This window comes from Pseudophryne corroboree, chromosome 9, assembly GCF_028390025.1.
Source record: "Pseudophryne corroboree isolate aPseCor3 chromosome 9, aPseCor3.hap2, whole genome shotgun sequence".
NCBI classification, from domain to species: domain Eukaryota; kingdom Metazoa; phylum Chordata; class Amphibia; order Anura; family Myobatrachidae; genus Pseudophryne; species Pseudophryne corroboree.
Genome location: NC_086452.1, coordinates 43,459,740 through 43,482,225, shown reverse-complemented (window position 1 = coordinate 43,482,225; position 22,486 = coordinate 43,459,740). Strand labels below are relative to the sequence as shown.

At 48.2% G+C, this 22,486-nt stretch overlaps 1 protein-coding gene and 1 long non-coding RNA gene across 7 annotated transcripts in view; one reads left to right on the top strand and one right to left on the bottom strand.

The window, feature by feature from the left end:
• Positions 1-22,486, top strand: part of FGGY (FGGY carbohydrate kinase domain containing) — a 533,714-nt gene that overhangs the window by 476,801 nt on the left and 34,427 nt on the right. For all 6 annotated transcript variants that reach the window (XM_063939260.1, XM_063939262.1, XM_063939261.1 and 3 more), the window contains one exon: positions 9,837-9,931. In XM_063939260.1, coding sequence (XP_063795330.1) covers positions 9,837-9,931 — 95 coding nt within the window. The remainder of the gene's footprint in view (positions 1-9,836; positions 9,932-22,486) is intronic.
• The window catches only part of LOC134957389 (uncharacterized), a 28,736-nt gene that overhangs the window by 4,035 nt on the left and 2,215 nt on the right, over positions 1-22,486 (bottom strand). The gene's annotated exons all lie outside the window — the stretch shown is intronic.

Sequence of the window (22,486 nt, the reverse complement as noted above, 5' to 3'; positions counted from 1 at the left end):
CTTCCTCCGCCCGCATTTTAAAATGGAATGTACTCATAATGTGGACATTTACATTGTTGAAACGTTGACAGTGAACATGTCGGCATCTGCAGGGACTGGAGGGTTAGGGAGCGTTGGGGTTTAGCTGTACTCCCTGTCGGAAGCGCTACAGGATTCGCAGGAAGTCATCAGGACATCACCACGGAATTCTGAAGACACCACTAAAGCCACTAGACCCGCCGTACTAGTTTAGTCACTAATAGGCCACAAGGACACTTTCTTGACATTGTAATAATTTGGACATTTCATCGTGATGAATGCCAACGCGGTCAATGTCAACTCATGTCGGCAAAATATACCACAGCCTTTTAAAACGAATTTTCATCTTTCTAGCATCAATAAAAAAATGAGCCCCCGCATAGGGTAACGTGGTATTGATAAATTATTAGTAGGACATTACAGTAGTAATAATAATAATACAAGCTATTATTACAGTATGTTTATTAATAAACCTTTATCGGTCCCCCATCTGTGTTCTCTATCAGAAGTTGCAGCATCTGCAGGAATCTGCTTTGCACCGTTCCGTGGAATTTGAACAGGGATGTGGAAAATATTTTGTTTGCTAGGATACGAAGATAAAACATTCCACTATTATGGTCTAACTGGACAACCCCAATGAGTAACCAGTGCAAATATGTAACTCTCTCTAGTTCGGGGATTCCCTAGTTTAAGTTTTTTTTATTTTTCTTGGCCCCTGAAGAGATGTCAGAGTTTATCATCCGCAAATGTTTCTATCTGGTTTAGATTACAATTTATTACATGGTGCGCTGGTTTCCATGGAAATGTCACAACTTCTGCTAGGGAAATATTTTATTTTCTATCTCCATTTTCAGTCTGGCTAGAACCCTAAGAAAACTAGAACATTCCTGCTTGAACAACCTAATCCCGTCCAACGCCGGAGCTGAACTACAATTAGGTCTTGATGCAAATGCCCCTGAATTGTCCCAATTCAGGGCCTAACGCAGACCTGATCGCAGCTGCAAATTTGTTCTCTAATGGGCAAAACCATGTGCACTGCAGGGGGGGGCAGATGTAACATGTGCAGAGAGAGTTAGATTTGGGTGGGGTGTGTTCAAACTGAAATCTAAATTGCAGTGTAAAAATAAAGCAGCCAGTATTTACCCTGCACAGAAACAAAATAACCCACCCACATCTAACTCTCTCTGCACATGTTATATCGGGTGTGGTATGGAAGGTAGATAGTAACTATTGGCCGACAGTAACTAGGTTGACAGGGATGCTAGGTCGACATGTTCTAGGTCGACAAGTCAAAAGGTCAACATGAGTTTTTATGTTTTTTGGTGCCGTTTTCTTCATAGAGTGACCGGGAACGCCAAATTGTGCACTGTGTCCCCTCGCATGGCTTCGGGCAAGGTGCCTCGCTCTGCTACCGCTGCGCTCGGCACATGTTACTATTCCCAATCGCAGTCTGCGTGGATCATTAAGTATGAAAAGGAAAAAAAAAAAAAAAGAAATTGTGAAAAACTCATGTCGACCTTTTGACCTGTCAACCTAAAACATGTCGAACTAGAAACCTTTCGACCTAGAAACCCTGTCGACCAATAGTGGTCGCCCTAGTTATTGTCGACCAAGAGACCGGATCCCGTTATATCTGCCCCCCCTGCAGTGCACATGGTTTTGCCCATTAGAGAACAAATTTGCTGCTGCTATCAGATCTGTATTAGGCCCTTAGACGTGATAGTCCCACGGATCAGGATATTATTCCACATTCCGGGACAGTTGGGAGATATAGAATTTGAAACATAGAATTTGACGGCAGATAAGAACCACTTGGCCCATCTAGTCTGCCCATTTTTTTTTATCCTTTAGGTAATCGCAACCCTTTTTGAACCTTAATTCTTTGTAAGGATATTCATATGCCTATCCCAATCATGTTTAAATTGCTCTACAGTCTTAGCCTCTACCATATCTCGCGCTAACCGTTGCCCCTTGAATGCCGCATGTAAAACATTGAAGGGGAGGGGCCTGTGGGCAGACCGGCACGTCAGAAGTGCTAGACACGCCCACGAGCTGATGTGGCACACCCCGGCATGACTTGGACACACCTCCTCATGTGGTTTAAGAAGCTCCGTCCAGCAGACAGACATGTCCTGGTAAATGAGCCGTATGGCTGAGCTTCTCAAGCTTGACACCTTTGAATAATTCATCAACTTTACAAATGTCCCTTGAATACAACGGACAATAAATAAGTTCCCATTAACGTCCTCGGAACTACCCAACATAGAGGCAGCGATAAAACATTAATACAGGTCTCAGCAGCTGTGATCTGAGTCTCTTCGTCTCATTAATTTGTGTCTTGGGACATCAAAGCGGAGCCATATCGCGTCTGCAAGGAACTCGTACTTAGCCATTATAGTTCTTGTGGTTTCCAGTTATTTATACGGCGTGGTCACAACCTGCGCAACCTGGCATCGCATGCTTCTGTTACGACCCTCGTCTCCCCAGCCTGTTGATGATGTCATTGTCTTCCAGGTTAAAGGCCGATAGACATTCTTCTAATTTTTAAAGAGCTCATTAAACCTTTACGTTCAGTACAAAGTTGTTCCGTGATTAATTAGAAGCTGATTCTGTGAAAATAATTTCTTTGGCGTTATAGGTCAGTGGAGCTAAGTGATGCTCAGTGACTCATTAGGTATTTACAAATAATGTTTGTTGGTGTTTAATAGCAATGTAGCGTTAAGCCAACATTACGGCACTTAATTAACTTCAGACACTGCGTACCTGATCACGTCAGTACAAGTGTCACGGAGTGTAGCTAGGGTGGTGGAGTACAAGGGGACCAGAAAGTCTGCACATATCAAGGCAGTAGGTGACTTTCCGCGGCTGATTTCTCTTGGTAACCAGTTTCCTTCCCTTAATAACACACATACAAATGCCTAGTAACACTTGAATTTTACTTAGAGGTATTACACATGTCCAAAAAACAATAATTCTACATACACAAGCATTATATTTTCCCATCATCTGGACAGAATTTTCTTTTTCTTTTTTCTCGTAGGGTGGGAGGGTAAAACTGTATTCTTATATACAGTCTATTAATGTACTGCGAACCAGTGAGATAAGAAACATAGGTTGGGACGTGCGGGATGCCAGCTGAACTCTGACTTTTTTTTTTAAAGGGGCAGTTTTTTACAAGGCATGCCTTGTAAATGAGTCTCTACACAGGACACGCGGACATCCTCTGAGGTTAGAGGAGAAAAAAAAATGTCATGCCCAACAAAGGAAAGGGTTCTTCACAGTAAGGGCAGTAAGGATTTGGAATTCTCTACCATAGGAGGTAGTAATGAAGGACTTGAAATGGATTAGATCAATTTCTAAACGAAAAAGATATCCAGGGATACAGCATTTAAGAGGCATTTAAATTTTATATACAGCGTGAATTATAGTTGACAGTTGGAGTAAAAAATAATAATAATAACTTCATCTGGGTCAATATAGTTAAACTTTAGTTACATACAGAATAGTTTAGGAATTATAATACAGGTTGAACTCGATGGACATTTTGTCTTCTTTCAACCTCATTAGCAGCACGGACAGTGTAATGGTCAGCATTACGGCCTCACAGCACTGAGGTCATGGGTTCTATTCCCACCATGGCCCTAACAGTGTGGAGTTTGTACATTCTCCCCGTACTTGCGGTGGGTTTCCTCCGGGTACTCCGGTTTCCTCCCACAATCCAAAAATATATACTGGTAGGTTAATTGGCTCCTAACAAAATTAACCCTAGCGTGAATGTGTCTGTGTGTACATATGATAGGGAATATAGATTGTAAGCTCCACTGGGGCAGGGACTGATGTGAATGGGCAAATATTCTCTGTACAGCGCTGCGGAATATGTGTGCGCTATATAAATAACTGGTAATAAATAAATAATAAGAATTTACTTACCGATAATTCTATTTCTCATAGTCCGTAGTGGATGCTGGGACTCCGTAAGGACCATGGGGAATAGCGGCTCCGCAGGAGACTGGGCACAAAAGTAAAAGCTTGAACTAGCTGGTGTGCACTGGCTCCTCCCCCTATGACCCTCCTCCAAGCCTCAGTTAGGATACTGTGCCCGGACGAGCGTACATAATAAGGAAGGATCTTGAATCCCGGGTAAGACTCATACCAGCCACACCAATCACACCGTACAACCTGTGATCTGAACCCAGTTAACAGTATGATAAACGAAGGAGCCTCTGAAAAGATGGCTCACAACAATAATAACCCGAATTTTGTAACAATAACTATATACAAGTATTGCAGACAATCCGCACTTGGGATGGGCGCCCAGCATCCACTACGGACTATGAGAAATAGAATTATCGGTAAGTAAATTCTTATTTTCTCTAACGTCCTAAGTGGATGCTGGGACTCCGTAAGGACCATGGGGATTATACCAAAGCTCCCAAACGGGCGGGAGAGTGCGGATGACTCTGCAGCACCGAATGAGAGAACTCCAGGTCCTCCTCAGCCAGGGTATCAAATTTGTAGAATTTAGCAAACGTGTTTGCCCCTGACCAAGTAGCTGCTCGGCAAAGTTGTAAAGCCAAGACCCCTCGGGCAGCCGCCCAAGATGAGCCCACCTTCCTTGTGGAATGGGCTTTTACAGATTTTGGCTGTGGCAGGCCTGCCACAGAATGTGCAAGCTGAATTGTACTACAAATCCAACGAGCAATCGTCTGCTTAGAAGCAGGAGCACCCAGCTTGTTGGGTGCATACAGGATAAACAGCGAGTCAGATTTCCTGACTCCAGCCGTCCTGGAAATATATATTTTCAGGGCCCTGACTACGTCCAGTAACTTGGAGTCCTCCAAGTCCCTAGTAGCCGCAGGCACCACAATAGGCTGGTTCACGTGAAACGCTGAAACCACCTTTGGGAGAAATTGAGGACGAGTCCTCAATTCTGCCCTATCCGTGTGAAAAATCAGGTAAGGGCTTTTATAAGATAAAGCCGCCAATTCTGAGACACGCCTGGCTGAAGCCAGGGCTAACAGCATTACCACCTTCCATGTGAGATATTTTAATTCCACAGTGGTGAGTGGTTCAAACCAATGTGATTTTAGGAACCCCAAAACCACATTGAGATCCCAAGGTGCCACCGGGGGCACAAAAGGAGGCTGTATATGCAGTACCCCTTTGACAAACGTCTGGACTTCAGGCACTGAAGCCAGTTCTTTTTGGAAGAAAATCGACAGGGCCGAAATTTGAACCTTAATGGACCCTAATTTTAGGCCCATAGACGGTCCTGTTTGCAGGAAATGTAGGAAGCGACCCAGTTGAAATTCCTCTGTAGGGGCCTCTTTGGCCTCACACCACGCAACATATTTTCGCCAAATGCGGTGATAATGTTTTGCGGTTACATCCTTCCTGGCCTTTATCAGGGTAGGGATGACTTCTTCTGGAATGCCTTTTTCCTTCAGAATCCGGCGTTCAACCGCCATGCCGTCAAACGCAGCCGCGGTAAGTCTTGGAACAGACAAGGCCCCTGCTGGAGCAGGTCCTTTCTTAGAGGTAGAGGCCACGGTTCCTCCGTGAGCATCTCTTGAAGTTCCGGGTACCAAGTCCTTCTTGGCCAATCCGGAACCACGAGTATAGTTCTTACTCCTCTCCTTTTTATGATTCTCAGTACTTTTGGTATGAGAGGCAGAGGAGGGAACACATACACTGACTGGTACACCCATGGTGTTACCAGAGCGTCCACCGCTATTGCCTGAGGGTCCCTTGACCTGGCGCAATATCTGTCTAGTTTTTTGTTGAGACGGGACGCCATCATGTCCACCTTTGGTTTTTCCCAACGGTTTACCATCTCTTGGAAGACTTCTGGATGAAGTCCCCACTCCCCCGGGTGAAGGTCGTGTCTGCTGAGGAAGTCCGCTTCCCAGTTGTCCACTCCCGGAATGAACACTGCTGACAGTGCTATCACATGATTCTCCGCCCAGCGAAGAATCCTTGCAGCTTCTGCCATTGCCCTCCTGCTTCTCGTGCCGCCCTGTCTGTTTACGTGGGCGACTGACGTGATGTTGTCCGATTGGATCAATACCGCCTGACCCTGAAGCAGGGGTTTTGCTTGACTTAGGGCATTGTAAATGGCCCTTAGTTCCAGAATGTTTATATGAAGAGATGTTTCCATGCTTGACCACAAGCCCTGGAAATTTCGTCCCTGTGTGACTGCTCCCCAGCCTCTCAGGCTGGCATCCGTGGTCACCAGGATCCAATCCTGAATGCCGAATCTGCGGCCCTCTAGTAGATGAGCACTCTGCAGCCACCACAGAAGAGACACCCTTGTCCTTGGCGACAGGGTTATCCGCTGATGCATCTGAAGATGCGATCCGGACCATTTGTCCAGAAGATCCCACTGAAACGTTCTTGCATGGAATCTTCCGAATGGAATCGCTTCGTAAGAAGCCACCATTTTTCCCAGGACCCTCGTGCACTGATGCACTGACACCTGGCCTGGTTTTAGGAGATTCCTGACTAGCTCGGATAACTCCCTGGCCTTCTCCTCTGGGAGAAACACCTTTTTCTGGACTGTGTCCAGAATCATTCCTAGGAACAGGAGACGTGTTGTTGGAATCAGCTGCGATTTTGGAATATTTAGAATCCACCCGTGCTGACGTAACACTAACTGAGATAGTGCTACTCCGACTTCTAACTGTTCCCTGGACCTTGCCCTTATCAGGAGATCGTCCAAGTAAGGGATAATTAAAACGCCTTTTCTTCGAAGAAGAATCATCATTTTGGCCATTACCTTGGTAAAGACCCGAGGTGCCGTGGACAACCCAAACGGCAGCGTCTGAAACTGATAATGACAGTTTTGTACTACAAACCTGAGGTACCCTTGGTGAGAAGGGTAGATTGGGATGTGGAGATAAGCATCTTTGATGTCCAGAGACACCATATAGTCCCCTTCTTCCAGGTTTGCTATCACTGCTCTGAGTGACTCCATCTTGAATTTGAACCTCTTTATGTAAGTGTTCAAGGATTTTAGATTTAAAATTAGTCTCACCGAGCCGTCCGGCTTCGGTACCACAAACAGCGTGGAATAATACCCCTTTCCCTGTTGTAGGAGAGGTACCTTGATTATCACCTGCTGGGAAAACAGCTTGTGAATGGCTTCCAAAACTGCCTCCCTGTCGGAGGGAGACTTTGGTAGAGCAGACTTCAGGAACCGGCGAGGGGGAGACGTCTCGAATTCCAGTTTGTACCCCTGTGATACTACCTGCAGAATCCAGGGGTCCACTTGCGAGTGAGCCCACTGCGCGTTGAAATTTTTGAGACGGGCCCCCACCGTGTCCGAGTCCGCTTGTAAAGCCCCAGCGTCATGCTGAAGACTTGGCAGAAGCAGAGGAGGGCTTCTGCTCCTGGGAAGAGGCTGCCTGGTGCAGTCTTTTTCCTCTTCCTCTGCCCCGGGGCAGAAATGAGTGGCCTTTTGCCCGCTTGTACTTATGGGAACGAAAGGACTGAGTTTGAAAAGACGGTGTCTTTTTCTGCTGAGAGGTGACCTGGGGTAAAAAGGTGGACTTTCCGGCCGTTGCCGTGGCCACCAGGTCCGATAGACCGGCCCCAAATAACTCCTCCCCTTTATACGGCAATACTTCCATATGTCGTTTGGAATCCGCATCCCCTGACCACTGTCGCGTCCATAACGCTCTTCTGGCAGAAATGGACATAGCACTCACTCTTGATGCCAGGGTGCAAATATCCCTCTGTGCATCACGCATATATAGTAATGCATCCTTCAAATGCTCTATAGTTAGTAATATACTGTCCCTATCCAGGGTATCAATATTTTCAGTCAGGGAATCCGACCACGCCACTCCAGCACTGCACATCCAGGCTGAGGCGATTGCTGGTCGCAGTATAACACCAGTATGTGTGTATATACCCTTCAGGATATTTTCCAGCCTTCTATCCGCTGGTTCTTTGAGGGCGGCCGTATCAGGAGACGGTAACGCTACTTGTTTAGATAAACGTGTGAGCGCTTTATCTACTCTAGGGGGTGTTTCCCAACGCGCCCTAACCTCTGGCGGGAAAGGGTATAGTGCCAATAATTTGTTAGAAATTAGCACTTTTTTATCGGGGGAAACCCACGCTTTATCACACACCTCATTTAATTCATCTGACTCAGGAAAAGCTACTGGTAGTTTTTTTTTACTCCCCACATAATACCCTTCTTTGTGGTACTTGTAGTGTCAGAAATGTTCAATGCCTCCTTCATTGCCGTGATCATGTAACGTGTGGCCCTACTGGACATTACGTTTGTCTCCTCACCGTCGACACTGGACTCAGTATCTGTGTCTGGGTCTGTGTCGACCCACTGAGGTAACGGGCGTTTTATCGCCCCTGACGGTGTCTGAGACGCCTGGACAGGCACTAATTGATTTGTCGGCTGTCTCATGTCGTCAACAGTTTTTTGTAAAGTGCTGACATTGTCACGTAGTTCTTTAACTACAACCATCCAGTCAGGTGTCGACTCCCTAGGGGGTGACATCACTAACACAGGCAATTGCTCTGCTTCCACATCATTTTCCTCCTCATACATGTCGACACAATCGTACCGACACCCAGCACACACACAGGGAATGCTCTGATAGAGGACAGGACCCCACTAGCCCTTTGGGGAGACAGAGGGAGAGTTTGCCAGCACACACCAGAGCGCTATATATATATATATAGGGATAACCTTATATAAGTGTTACTCCCTTTTATAGCTGCTGTTTATAATTTAGCTGCCAATAGTGCCCCCCCTCTCTCGTTTTTACCCTGATTCTGTAGGGACTGCAGGGGAGAGTCAGGGAGCCGTCCTTCCAGCGGAACTGTGAGGGAAAATGGCGCTTGTGTGCTGAGGAGATAGGCTCCGCCCCTTCACGACGGCCTTATCTCCTGCTTTTTTCTGGAAAACTGGCAGGGGTTAAATACATCCATATAGCCCAGGAGCTATATGTGATGTATTTCTTTTGCCATCCTAAGGTATTTCTGTTTTTATTGCGTCTCAGGGCGCTCCCCCCCAGCGCCCTGCACCCTCAGTGACCGGAGTGTGAAGTGTGCTGAGAGCAATGGCGCACAGCTGCAGTGCTGTGCGCTACCTTAGTTGAAGACAGGAACGTCTTCTGCCGCCGATTTCACCGGACCTCTTCGTTCTTCTGGCTCTGTAAGGGGGCCGGCGGCGCGGCTCCGGGACCCATCCAGGCTGAACCTGTGATCGTCCCTCTGGAGCTAATGTCCAGTAGCCTAAGAAGCCCAATCCACTCTGCACGCAGGTGAGTTCGCTTCTTCTCCCCTTAGTCCCAAGATGCAGTGAGCCTGTTGCCAGCAGGACTCACTGAAAATAAAAAACCTAAAATAAACTTTTACTCTAAGCAGCTCAGGAGAGCCCCTAGCATGCACCCTTCTCGTTCGGGCACAAGAATCTAACTGAGGCTTGGAGGAGGGTCATAGGGGGAGGAGCCAGTGCACACCAGCTAGTTCAAGCTTTTACTTTTGTGCCCAGTCTCCTGCGGAGCCGCTATTCCCCATGGTCCTTACGGAGTCCCAGCATCCACTTAGGACGTTAGAGAAAATATGTTACTATGTTACTATGCTCTGTAAAATCTTAATTCTGGTTGCGCCCCTGATTTGTACTTATACTACAAAGAGTTCTACAAAATAAAACTTCATTTACACCCGTTTCAGTGACCCTTTCTAGACTTTGACTTTTTTTTTAAAGGATGGAAAAAAATCCTGTGAGTGAGTTTATTTAAAAAAAGAAAAAAAATTTAAAAAAGTAACTGCTGTGTATCTGCTCTGTACAGGCCTGCCAGTCATCTTATCTAGAGAGGTGGAGTCCGTGCTTGTTGGCGCTGCTATCCTCGGTGCTTGCGCGTCTGGTGATTTCACCTCCATTCAGGTAAGTTCACTCTCGGGACCCTGAATTCAAAACCTACTGTACATGTATGTGACAGCTGCACACATCTCTATGTATAAAGGCGAGCAGTGTCTCTACACAAGTGCCAATGGTCACACGTACTGGGATGAGCAGGATTTTATTGTCCTGATAGTAGTAGGTAGATCCCAAATAGCAAGGCAGAATATGTAGTCGGAAGAGGGAACAATCCTTTCCCCTTCCACTATATAACTCTCAGCCTGTGGCTTCCTGATGCCTCCATTCCCCTCCTCACATGTCACTGCCCCTGTCACATGCAGCCCTGTCCTCACTGACACATCACTCATCTCCTGATATACTCTGTGCTGCTGGGGACACTGCTCCTCTCACTATATAACACTCAGCCTGTGGCTTCCTGCTGTCTCCATTCCCCTCCTCACATCATGTCACTGCCCCTGTCACATGCAGCCCTGTCCTCACTGACACATCACTCATCTCCTGATATACTCTGTGCTGCTGGGGACCCTGCTCTTCCCACTATATAACTCTCAGCCTGTGGCTTCCTGATGCCTCCATTCCCCTCCTCACATCATGTCACTGCCCCTGTCACATGCAGCCCTGTCCTCACTGACACATCACTCATCTCCTGATATACTCTGTGCTGCTGGAGACCCTGCTCCTCCCACTATATAACTCTCAGTCTGTGGCTTCCTGCTGCCTCCATCCCCATCCTCACATCATGTCACTGCCCCTGTCACATGCAGCCCTGTCCTCACTGACACATCACTCATCTCCTGATATACTCTGTGCTGCTGGGGACCCTGCTCCTCCCACTATATAACTCTCAGTCTGTGGCTTCCTGCTGCCTCCATTCCCCTCCTCACATCATGTCACTGCCCCTGTCACATGTAGCCCTGCCCTCACTGACACATCACTCATCTCCTGATATACTCTGTGCTGCTGGGGAACCTGCTCCTTTCACTGTATAACTCTCAGTCTGTGGCTTCCTGCTGCCTCCATTCCCCTCCTCACATCATGTCACTGCCCCTGTCACATGCAGCCCTGTCCTCACTGACACATCACTCATCTCCTGATATACTCTGTGCTGCTGGGGACCCTGCTCCTCCCACTATATAACTCTGTCTGTGGCTTCCTTCTCCCTCCATTCCCGTCCTCACATCATGTCACTGCCCCTGTCACATGTAGCCCTGCCCTCACTGACACATCACTCATCTCCTGATATACTCTGTGCTGCTGGGGACCCTGCTCCTTTCACTGTATAACTCTCAGTCTGTGGTTTACTGCTGCCTCCATTCCCCTCATCACATCATGTCACTGCCCCTGTCACATGCAGCCCTGTCCTCACTCACACGTCACTCCTCTCCTGATATACTCTGTGCTGCTGGGGACCCTGCTCCTCCCACTATATAACTCTCAGTCTGTGGCTTCCTTCTCCCTCCATTCCCGTCCTCACATCATGTCACTGCCCCTGTCACATGTAGCCCTGCCCTCACTGACACATCACTCATCTCCTGATATACTCTGTGCTGCTGGGGACCCTGCTCCTTTCACTGTATAACTCTCAGTCTGTGGTTTACTGCTGCCTCCATTCCCCTCCTCACATCATGTCACTGCCCCTGTCACATGCAGCCCTGTCCTCACTCACACGTCACTCCTCTCCTGATATACTCTGTGCTGCTGGGGACCCTGCTCCTCCCACTATATAACTCTCAGTCTGTGGCTTCCTTCTCCCTCCATTCCCGTCCTCACATCATGTCACTGCCCCTGTCACATGTAGCCCTGCCCTCACTGACACATCACTCATCTCCTGATATACTCTGTGCTGCTGGGGACCCTGCTCCTTTCACTGTATAACTCTCAGTCTGTGGTTTACTGCTGCCTCCATTCCCCTCCTCACATCATGTCACTGCCCCTGTCACATGCAGCCCTGTCCTCACTCACACGTCACTCCTCTCCTGATATACTCTGTGCTGCTGGGGACCCTGCTCCTCCCACTATATAACTCTGTCTGTGGCTTCCTTCTCCCTCCATTCCCGTCCTCACATCATGTCACTGCCCCTGTCACATGTAGCCCTGCCCTCACTGACACATCACTCATCTCCTGATATACTCTGTGCTGCTGGGGACCCTGCTCCTTTCACTGTATAACTCTCAGTCTGTGGCTTCCTGCTGCCTCCATTCCTCTCCTCACATCATGTCACTGTCCCTGTCACATGCAGCCCTGTCCTAACTGACACACCACTCATCTCCTGATATACTCTGTTCTGCTGGGGGACTCTGCTCCTTCCACTGTATAACTCTCAGTCTGTGGCTTCCTGCTGCCTCCATTCCCCTCCTCACATCATGTCACTGCCCCTGTCACATGCAGCCCTGTCCTCACTGACACACCACTCATCTCCTGATATACTCTGTGCTGCTGGGGACCCTGCTCCTCCCACGATATTACTCTCAGCCTGTGGCTTCCTGCTGCCTCCATTCCTCTCCTCACATCATGTCACTGCCCCTGTCACATGCAGCCCTGTCCTCACTGACACATCACTCATCTCCTGATATACTCTGTGCTGCTGGGGACCCTGCTCCTTCCACTATATAACTCTCAGTCTGTGGCTTCTTGCTGCCTCCATTCCCCTCCTCACATCATGTCACTGCCCCTGTCACATGCAGCCCTGTCCTCACTGACACATCACTCATCTCCTGATATACTCTGTGCTGCTGGGAAACCCTGCTCCTCCCACTATATAACTCTCAGTCTGTGGCTTCCTGCTGCCTCCATTCCCCTCCTCACATCATGTAACTGCCCCTGTCACGTGCAGCCCTGTCCTCACTGACAAATTCCTCATCTCCTGATATACTCTGTGCTGCTGGGGGAACCTGCTCCTCCCACTATATAACTCTCAGTCTGTGGCTTCCTGCTGCCTCCATTCCCCTCCTCACACACTGCCCCTGTCACATGCAGCCCTGTCCTCACTGTCACATCACTCATCTCCTGATATACTCTGTGCTGCTGGGAGACCCTGCTCCTCCCACTATATAACTCTCAGTCTGTGGCTTCCTGCTGCCTCCATTCCCCTTCTCACATCATGTCACTGCCCCTGTCACATGCAGCCCTGTCCTCACTAACACATCGCTCATCTCCTGATATACTCTGTGCTGCTGGGGACCCTGCTCCTCCCACTATATAACTCTCAGTCTGTGGCTTCCTGCTGCCTCCATTCCTCTCCTCACATCATGTCACTGCCCCTGTCACATGCAGCCCTGTCCTCACTGACACGTCACTCATCTCCTGATATACTCTGTGCTGCTGGGGACCCTGCTCCTCCCACTATATAACTCTCAGTCTGTGGCTCCCTGCTGCCTCCATTCCCCTCCTCACATCATGTCACTGCCCCTGTCACCTGCAGCCCTGTCCTCACTGACACATCACTTATCTCCTGATATACTCTGTGCTGCTGGGGACACTGCTCCTCCCACTATATAACTCTCAGTCTGTGGATTCCTGCTGCCTCCATTCCCCTCCTCACATCATGTCACTGCCCCTGTCACATACAGCTCTGTCCTCACTGGCACATCCCTCATCTCCTGATATACTCTGTGCTGCTGGGGACCCTGCTCCTTCCACTATTTAACTCTATCTGTGGCTTCCAGCTGCCTCCATTCCCCTCCTCACATCATGTCACTGCCCCTGTCACATGCAGCCCTGTCCTCACTGACACATCACTCATCTCCTGACATACTCTGTGCTGCTGGGGACCCTGCTCCTTCCACTATATAACTCTCGGTCTGTGGCTTCCTGCTGCCTCCATTCCCCTCCTCACATCATGTCACTGCCCCTGTCACATGCAGCCCTGTCCTCACTGACACATCACTCATCTCCTGATATACTCTGTGCTGCTGGGGACCCTGCTCCTCCCACTATATAACTCTCAGTCTGTGGCTTCCTGCTGCCTCCATTCCCCTCCTCACGTCATATCACTGCCCCTGTCACATGCAGCCCTGTCCTCACTGACACATCACTCATCTCCTGATATACTCTGTGCTGCTGGGGACCCTGCTCCTCCCACTATATAACTCTCAGTCTGTGGCTTCCTGTTGCCTCCATTCCCCTCCTCACGTCACTGCCCCTGTCACATGCAGCCCTGTCCTCACTGACACATCACTCATCTCCTGATATACTCTGTGCTGCTGGGGACCCTGCTCCTTCTGCTATATAACTCTCAGTCTGTGGCTTCCTGCTGCCTCCATTCCCCTCCTCACGTCACTGCCCCTGTCACATGCAGCCCGGTCCTCACTAACACCTCCTGTGCCGGTAAAGAGTCTGCAGTAATGTGGTAGTGATCTGTCTCTATGTTGGCAGGTGGCTGTAGAAGCCAGGGTGGAATCATAAGATCCCTCTCTGCGATGCTCTCCCCCTAGGGACAGAATGGCTGACGTCGTCTGAGGATAGTGTTAGCTGCGAGGGCTAAGGTTTTGGAGCTTGCTAAATTGGCCTAGACTGCAACCCCCACTGAGAATAATAAAAACTGCAGTGTTCTGCGTTAGCTGGAAAAGTGCCTTAATCCTGTGGAAACAATGTACACATATCCATAAATGGCCGCCATTGAATATGGATAATACTGTATTTGGAACATTCCATCACCCAATTTAGCTGGACCCCGTTCATGTTGTGTTTTTTCCACTCTGCTTCCTAATAGTCCTGATTTGTTCGTATTCACAAGCGGAGGAAGGAATGGGGTTTATTGGGCAGTGTCTCCTTGGTTGGTGGTGGGACTTTGGTGAATCAGACGGGCTCAGTTTGTCTCAGTTGATGATGAGTGAGTACGACGCTTTCTGAGTGCCGCACCAAATTCGGGACTCCCCCGGACCTCCACACCCCTACCCCAATTTAGAATCTCAGAGTATTGGGAACTGTACATTGCAATTAGACTTTTACTCGGGATGTAAATTAATGTCAGGATTTCCACAACTAATGCTTTAATCTGATTTTCATTTGTTATATACTAAGTAAAACCACAATGAGGGCGCAAAGATCTGAATTCAGCCATACCGTGCTTCTCTCTGTGTGTATTTATGAAGCAGTGAAAAGAGTGGAGAAGTGAACCTGTGGAGAAGTTGCCCACGGCAACCAATCAGCTGCTCCGTACAATTGTATAGTATGCAAATTATAAATGTTACTTCAATGCTGATTGGTTGCCGTGGGCAACTTCTCTACACTTTTCACTGCTTCATGAATAGACCCCTATGTACAATAATGACTTGTTCACCTGTTTAGTTCCCCAGAACGTTGCCCTCTGGCCTTCCTACACACAGCGAGATGTCAGTACATGAAACGTTAGGCAGCGGTCTGGATGACCTTTGATTACCGCTCTCCAGTGGCTGCGTAAAGCTACCGAAAGGAGAGTCTGGCTCACCACTGTAATTATGTGTGTGTGCCCTATAAGACACGTATTACCATAGCAGATCCAATGCGGAGACTCCAGGGCTGATTCTGAATTGGATGCCGAAGAACAAAAATAAAACCAAGCAAGTAACTTTGCACCACAGGAAACGGGGACGGGATGAACTATGGGGGTCATTCCGAGTTGATCGCTGGCTGCCGTTTTTCGCAGCGCAGCGATCAGGTTATTACTGCGCATACGTATGCACTGCAATGCGGATCGTAGCTGGGCAATGGATTTAACGAAGAATCCATTCGCACAGCTGATTTCAAGGTGATTGACAGGAAGAGGGCGTTTGTGGGTGGCAACTGACCGTTTTCTGGGTGTGTTTGGAAAAACGCAGGCGTGTCCAGGCGTTTGCAGGGCGGGTGTCTGACGTCAATTCCGGGACCGGACAGGCTGAAGTGATCGCAGCGGCTGAGTAAGTCCAGAGCTACTCAGAAACTGCAAAAAACTTTTTCGTCCCGCTCGGCTGCACAGGCGTTCGCACACTTGCAAAGTGAAAATACACTCCCCCGTGGGTGGCGACTATGCGTTTGCACGGCTGCAAAAAGTAGCTAGCGAGCGATCAACTCGGAATGACCCCCTATGTGACATCGCCGCCCATCGTCACGATGCTAAGTGCATATGAACTTACATATGCGCTTAGCATTGTGAAGGACAGCTCTTCTGATAAGAGCTGTCCTTCGCGATCCCCGGCGTCTCCCCGACTTCCAGGTTTCGCCCCCCTGTGTCATTCTGCGCATGTGCAGAATGACGGGGGTGGCCGCGGGGCATGCTGGGAGGGATCCGATCGCTGGGAGAGATCCGATTCCAGCGCTGCGGAAAGAAACCCATAGGCTTCTATGTGGTATCGCCAGCAAAAGCTGGAGAACCCCTCCACAGCGCAGATCCGGCGGTACATTAGGAAAATGCAGTAAACAGGGGTTTACTGCATTTTCCGCTTAGTAAATTCCGCCCATGGTCGACGCAAGTTTTTTTTTTTGGGGTGGTTTCATTTTTTTTTCCAACTGTGCAGCAGTAGCAGGGCGAGGAACCTTGCCTGAAACATGGCAAGCAAAGTGAGCCCGCGAGGGTCTATAGCCCCGTATACACTGGGAGATTTCTCCCAGAGATGTGTGCTAAGCGATCTATCACGAACACCTAGCACACATCTCTCTCCCCGCTCAGCACAGCGCCATGTGTGCTGAGCGAGGGGGGGCGCTCATTTCACCCAGCAGTGAGATGAGCGATGTGCTAGCACCGGCGACAGCGTCACGTAGGGCCGCGCATCGCTATGGGGCATACACATGGAGAGATCCGTGCTTAACTCCTAAGTAATCTAGTCAGATTGCTTAGAATTTAAGCACGGATCTCTCCGTGTGTACCCCCCTTATGGGGCAGATGTATTAACCTGGAGAAGGCATAAGGAAGTGATAAACCAGTGATAAGTGCAAGGTGATAAAGGCAGCAGCCAATCAGAGCCTAACTGTCAATTTGCATATTGGAGCTGATTGGCTGGTGCCTTTATCACCTTGCACATATCACTGGTTTATCACTTCCTTATGCCTTCTCCAGGTTAATACATCTGCCCCTGTGTTTGCTATAATTGGGGTCACATATAATGAAACATAGAAAATGACACAAAAAATTAAAACAACTTGTGTCTACCTTATGTCCATGTCGACCTTTTCTACTCTCTACTTTTTCCATGTTGACCTTTTGACCCTATCAACCTAATGACTGTCTTATCGAATTCCTGCAGGTCTTCTTTTATCACACCCGTCCTAACTCACATCTAAATTGCAGAGTAAAAATAAAGCTGTCCCGCATCTGTGGGCAACATGCAAAAGCAGGCAGTATTTAACCTGCCTGCACAAACAATAAATGTATTTGCACCCCTGGCATTGCAAGGGAAGCGATTTACAATACCGCTAGTCGGGATCCTGGAGGTGACGGTGCCGACACCGGAATCCCGATTAGTGGTGAAATGTCGTCACCGTAATACCGATTCTACAGGCTATTCTCTCTCTGTGGGTGTCCACGACACCCATAGAGGAAGAACATAACCTGTGGCGAGACACCGTGCCCGCAGCACATCGAGCCCGCAAGGGTCTTTCTAGTCGACACACTGTTGGCCGGGATGCCAATGTCAGTATACTGACGGCCAGCATCCCAGCAGTCCGTAATTCATACTGAACCCCTTTGCAACATGTTGTCCTGGAGCAAGTTACTGTACTTACTTCCAATACAGAATCAGCCTCTCTATGCCTGGCAGATGTGATGTTACTGTGTATCCGACATAAGCACTGTCAGCTTTCCATCAGCTGAGGAACAAGAAGTCTCAGCAAGCCTTGTCAGTCACCAACAGTGAAACCACTTTTTTTTTAATTTTGTTATACGGATCTATTCTGTATTTGCTTTTGGACGCTTTAGTACAAAATATCTGTAAAATGAAACAATGCTCAAATTACCCAAAAAAAAAAGACTTTCCTACATATAAATGTTGACTCGGCCACATATGCAGTGTAAAAATAGGAACCCATTATAGGAAAAAGGTTTTTGTTCTTTTTTTGTTTTACATAAACCACAGTACGTTTACAGAGGAACATCTCAATTTAAATCCGGAGGCTCTTTCCGTTCAATAGGGACATTGCTACATCAGTAAAATGAATTAGAGGTACCCTATTCCCACCCCCCTGACTCACGGGGAACTTTGCTATAACTCTCCCCGGCTTGTGTTTCCTACATGACTGACGGCTGTAATACATCTAGAGGGATCAGATCTAGATGTACCTGGTTTGGACAAGAGGGAACAAAACGTTGCTCTCCTGCAATATTAACTAAGATTTCATGATTCAGTTCTTTGAGAAAGGTTATTAAATGACTAAATAATGACAGGACTCGCCCAGAACCTGCACACCGCCTCTGGATACGGTTCTTATTACACAGATGTCTTCCAAATTTAATTTCATATAATTACTGTGATAACAGAACACAGTGTGATGTATCCTTAGATTGGGAACATGCTCATTAACCCATAAACGTTACAAATTAACACAATTATATAGAAAGGATTCGCCATAGAACCGCATGAGTTTTGTTTAACAAGGCTTTTTGCTTTAATTATTAGTTTGACCCTTTTGCAAATCAGTTTCTGGCCTCTCTGTGCTTTTCACCAATGTCTTTATATCTGCTAGGCATTTATTTCAATTGCCTGGGTGAACAATTTAATAAAATGTATCCAGGGAGCAGATGTATGCTGTAATTAAGGGTATGCAAACTCTGACTGGATGATATAAAGGCTTTGGTTAAAAACAGAGAAAGAAAAAGCAATATATTTAGACATTTGCAGAATGCGCTAATGGTGTCTGGCAGAATAAAAGGTTATCTTTAAAACTTTAATTTCGAATTTTAAAGTGACCTGATGTATTTAATTCATCTGGCGCCCTGAGTTACATTCTTTCCATTATATGCATATCCTGTATTTACTGTATACTGCAGAACAACTTGTGACCAACAGATGGCGATACAGAGCCATACCATTCATCCATGGCTTGTCTATTGGACGTTTGCACTTGTCAAAGGGTTTGAAAACTATGTTAGAACAAGATTAGTATGGGTTAAAATGACTGTGTGTTTTTAGTGTATATACATGTGTTTATATTGTGTATTCATTTATTATATCATTCACTTTTTTGTTCACTATATTGTTCAAACTCCCTCCCACGAAAGTACTATACAGTATTTGCTCCTGTGGGCTCTCAGTGCCAAAGCTTGTTACACTGTAACCCAGCGTTACACAAAGATATGGAGTAACGAGTAAATAACTCGTTCTGTTACACCGACATTGCACAATGCCTCCTTTTAGTTTGCAGTCGGAGGTGGATTTGGGTTTGGGCCAAGTTGTCACCAACTAAGTCAGAATAAAAGTTCATAGGTGACTACAGTGTTATCTGTTAGCGTTTCATTACTTTAGTTTATCCTTCAATCATATTATACTGCTTTTTATTTACACAAAGCCAATTCCTCCTCTCCCCACACCCCTCACATGGTACGGTGCTGAAGTGTAAGAAACACTTGCTGCCTTGTATGACTCTAATGGGATGTAAAAAGCAGGAAACTGGAGTCTTCATGACCATACCAGATACGTGGCAGAAGTACTGTAGTAACCTACCACAGAAATCGGGTCCCTTCCCCCTTGCTCATGAAGTTACAGTACATTACCCCGGACCAAGACCAAACAGCTGAATTCTAATCATCATGAGATATAAATCTGCCTTTCTAATAACGATGAATTGGTTGAATAAATGGCTGTTCTTCTGGTGGAATACATACTATATCCTGGCTGTCGGGATGAAGGCGGTCACGTGACTGACCGCGGCATCCCAATATAGAAGATCCCGACATCGGAGGGGGTATTTCTACCCACACATCCCAGTCCCCTACCCTCGGAGGATGGTGGCTAGGCTAACCCTCCGGGGGTGTTGGCTATGGCCAACCCTCGAGGGGTTGCAGCTAAGACTTATCCCCCCCCAAAGCCTAACACCAACCCCCCTAGTGTCTAAAACCCCTCCCCTTACAAGGCCCTAACCCTTACCCTGATACTCATCTTCGTGATGTCAGCTGGGTGGCGTCGGGATTCCGGCATTGGTCACATGACTTCTGATGTGCTAAACGTGGCATCACTTTCTTTTCTGGTAATGGCTGGTTACTAGCTCAGGGACCACCAGCATTGTAGCAACTATATGATGTGTGGAGGACATGAAGAAGCTTTATCCAGACACAAGCTTGTCCAAAGCATGGCTCTTCAACCTATGGCCCTCCAGCTGCTGTGAAACTACACATCCCAGCATGCCCTGCCACAGTTTTGCTATTAAAGTATGCTAAAACTGAGGCAGGGCATGCTGGGATGTGTAGCACAGCAGCTGGAGGGCTGCAGGTTGAAGACCCATGCTTTAAAGGTTAGCATGGCATCCTTGCAGTTTCCTAGGTAACACACTAACAGACCTGTGGTTTGGCGCACAGACGTATGAGTGGTGACGATGTCCCTGCAAGTTTAGAGGGGAAGCGGATTGTTTGCTCATTGTTACACTTGTCTGTGAGATGTGTGTTCTTGAAGGAGTATGTTCCGTTAGTTATATGTTAGTAGAAGCTGGAGTAGAAAGTGAGTATAACGTAAGCTTGAACCTGGGCTTTTTTTTAACCAACACATTTGATAAAATGAAACCTTTTTTTGGGCTGGGGTGTTGAGGGGATGGGGAGGGGGGCTAATTACCCTGGCCAGTTGGAGTGGGCCAGTCCAGCTACTGCAGGTCCCCCCATACAGCGTGCTCTGCTATCTTGAATTTGGCCATGCCTCTCTCAGTACCATGGCCCAGTGGCGGATTTAGGGGGGGGGGGGGGCACTCGGGCCCGTGCCCCCCCCTGTCATTTGTGACCCCCCCGGTGCCGCCGCCGCATAGGGAGATGACGGGCACCCGCTGAGATTGTGTTACCAGCGGGCGCCCGTCTCCCTGCACAGCGGCAGCCAGGAGCTCAGTACTGAGCTCCGGCTTCCGGCGCTGTCACTGCGCCGTGCGCTATGGGAGAGACGTCAGTGATGACGTCTCTCTCATAGTGCTGAGTGACTGAGGAGCGGACGCCAGGAGGAGGAGGACTGCAGCGGCGCGGGAACGGGGCTCGGTAAGTATGTATTTTTCTTCCTTAATGCATCTACTGGGGGCTAACTATGGGGGACATTACTACTGGGGGGCATCAACAAGGGGCATTACTACTGGGGGGTCAAACTACTGGGGGCATCACTACTGAGGGGTCATCTATTGGGGGCAGCTACTGGGGGCCATATTTACTGGGGGCCATCTACTGGGGGCATTACTACAGGGGGGTCATCTATTGGGGCAAACTCGTAGGGGGGCATTATTACTGGGGGGTCATCTATTGGGGGCATTATTACTGGGGGGCATTACTACTGGGGGGGTCATCTATTGGGGGCAGCTACTGGGGCATTATTACTGGGGGGCATTACTACTGGGGGGGTCATCTATTGGGGGCAGCTACTGGGGCATTATTACTGGGGGGCATCTACTGGGGGCATTGCTACTGGGGGGGTCATCTATTGGGGGCAGCTACTGGGGGACATTTTTCCTGGGGGGCATCTACTGGGGGCATTATTACTGGGGGGCATCTACTGGGGGCATTACTACTGGCGGGTCGTCTATTGGGGGCAAACTCCTAAGGGGAATTACCACTGGGGGCATAATGACTGGGGGCATTACTACAGTCAACATTACTACTGGGGGCAATACGGGCATTGCATAAGGGGCACCACTACTATGGGGTCTATATAAGGGGCACTACCAGTACAGTGGACATTGCATAATGAGCGCTACAACTGTGGGCATTATATAAGAAGCGCCACCTCACATGCACCGAAGCCGCACGCAAATGTACTTGCCCCTTCCATGGTGCCCCCCCTATCATTTTCTTCTGGATCCGCCCCTGCCCTGGCCCCATGACTGTCTCACCAGTCCTGTTTGTGGGTTTGGACCTTTTGTCGCTGCATAAGCCCCTATAGAGAGGAGCTAGTAGCCATCTGTAACGTTTCCCTATAATGCTGTGGGAAGCGCACGTCTGACCCAGAGTAACCTCTGTCATCTGACATTACATTTGTGTTGGATCCGGCTGAGAGAAGTGACTGTCCAGCAACGCTCTCCCTATCCATTCCATCTGTCAGCACTTCCCAGAGGTGGGAAACAGAGGGAGCGCTGCAGCCAGAGGAACTCCAGTGCAACGGCCAGTCACATATAAATCCCTGGTACACACAGACACCTTATTGGTTTGTTCTAAGAAAGGGCAGACACCTGGGAAAAATGGACTTATGAGCTGCATGTAATAGCTAGCCTAGCTCTGTCCTTAGCAAAGTGTCAGGAAGCATCATAAAGGAGCACTAAACCCCCAAATGAAAATGTTCCCTTATGATCCATGAAGTTGAATATTGCCCAGTATTACTCTGATGTAATTGGTGATGTCACTGCTAGTAGTGTACATCTCTGCCTTCCCCGGACTTCAGCAGGCGTAGTGCGGAAACATTGACAGATACGTCCACTAAACCAGCAAATATAGTGGTAGATGCTCAATTAGC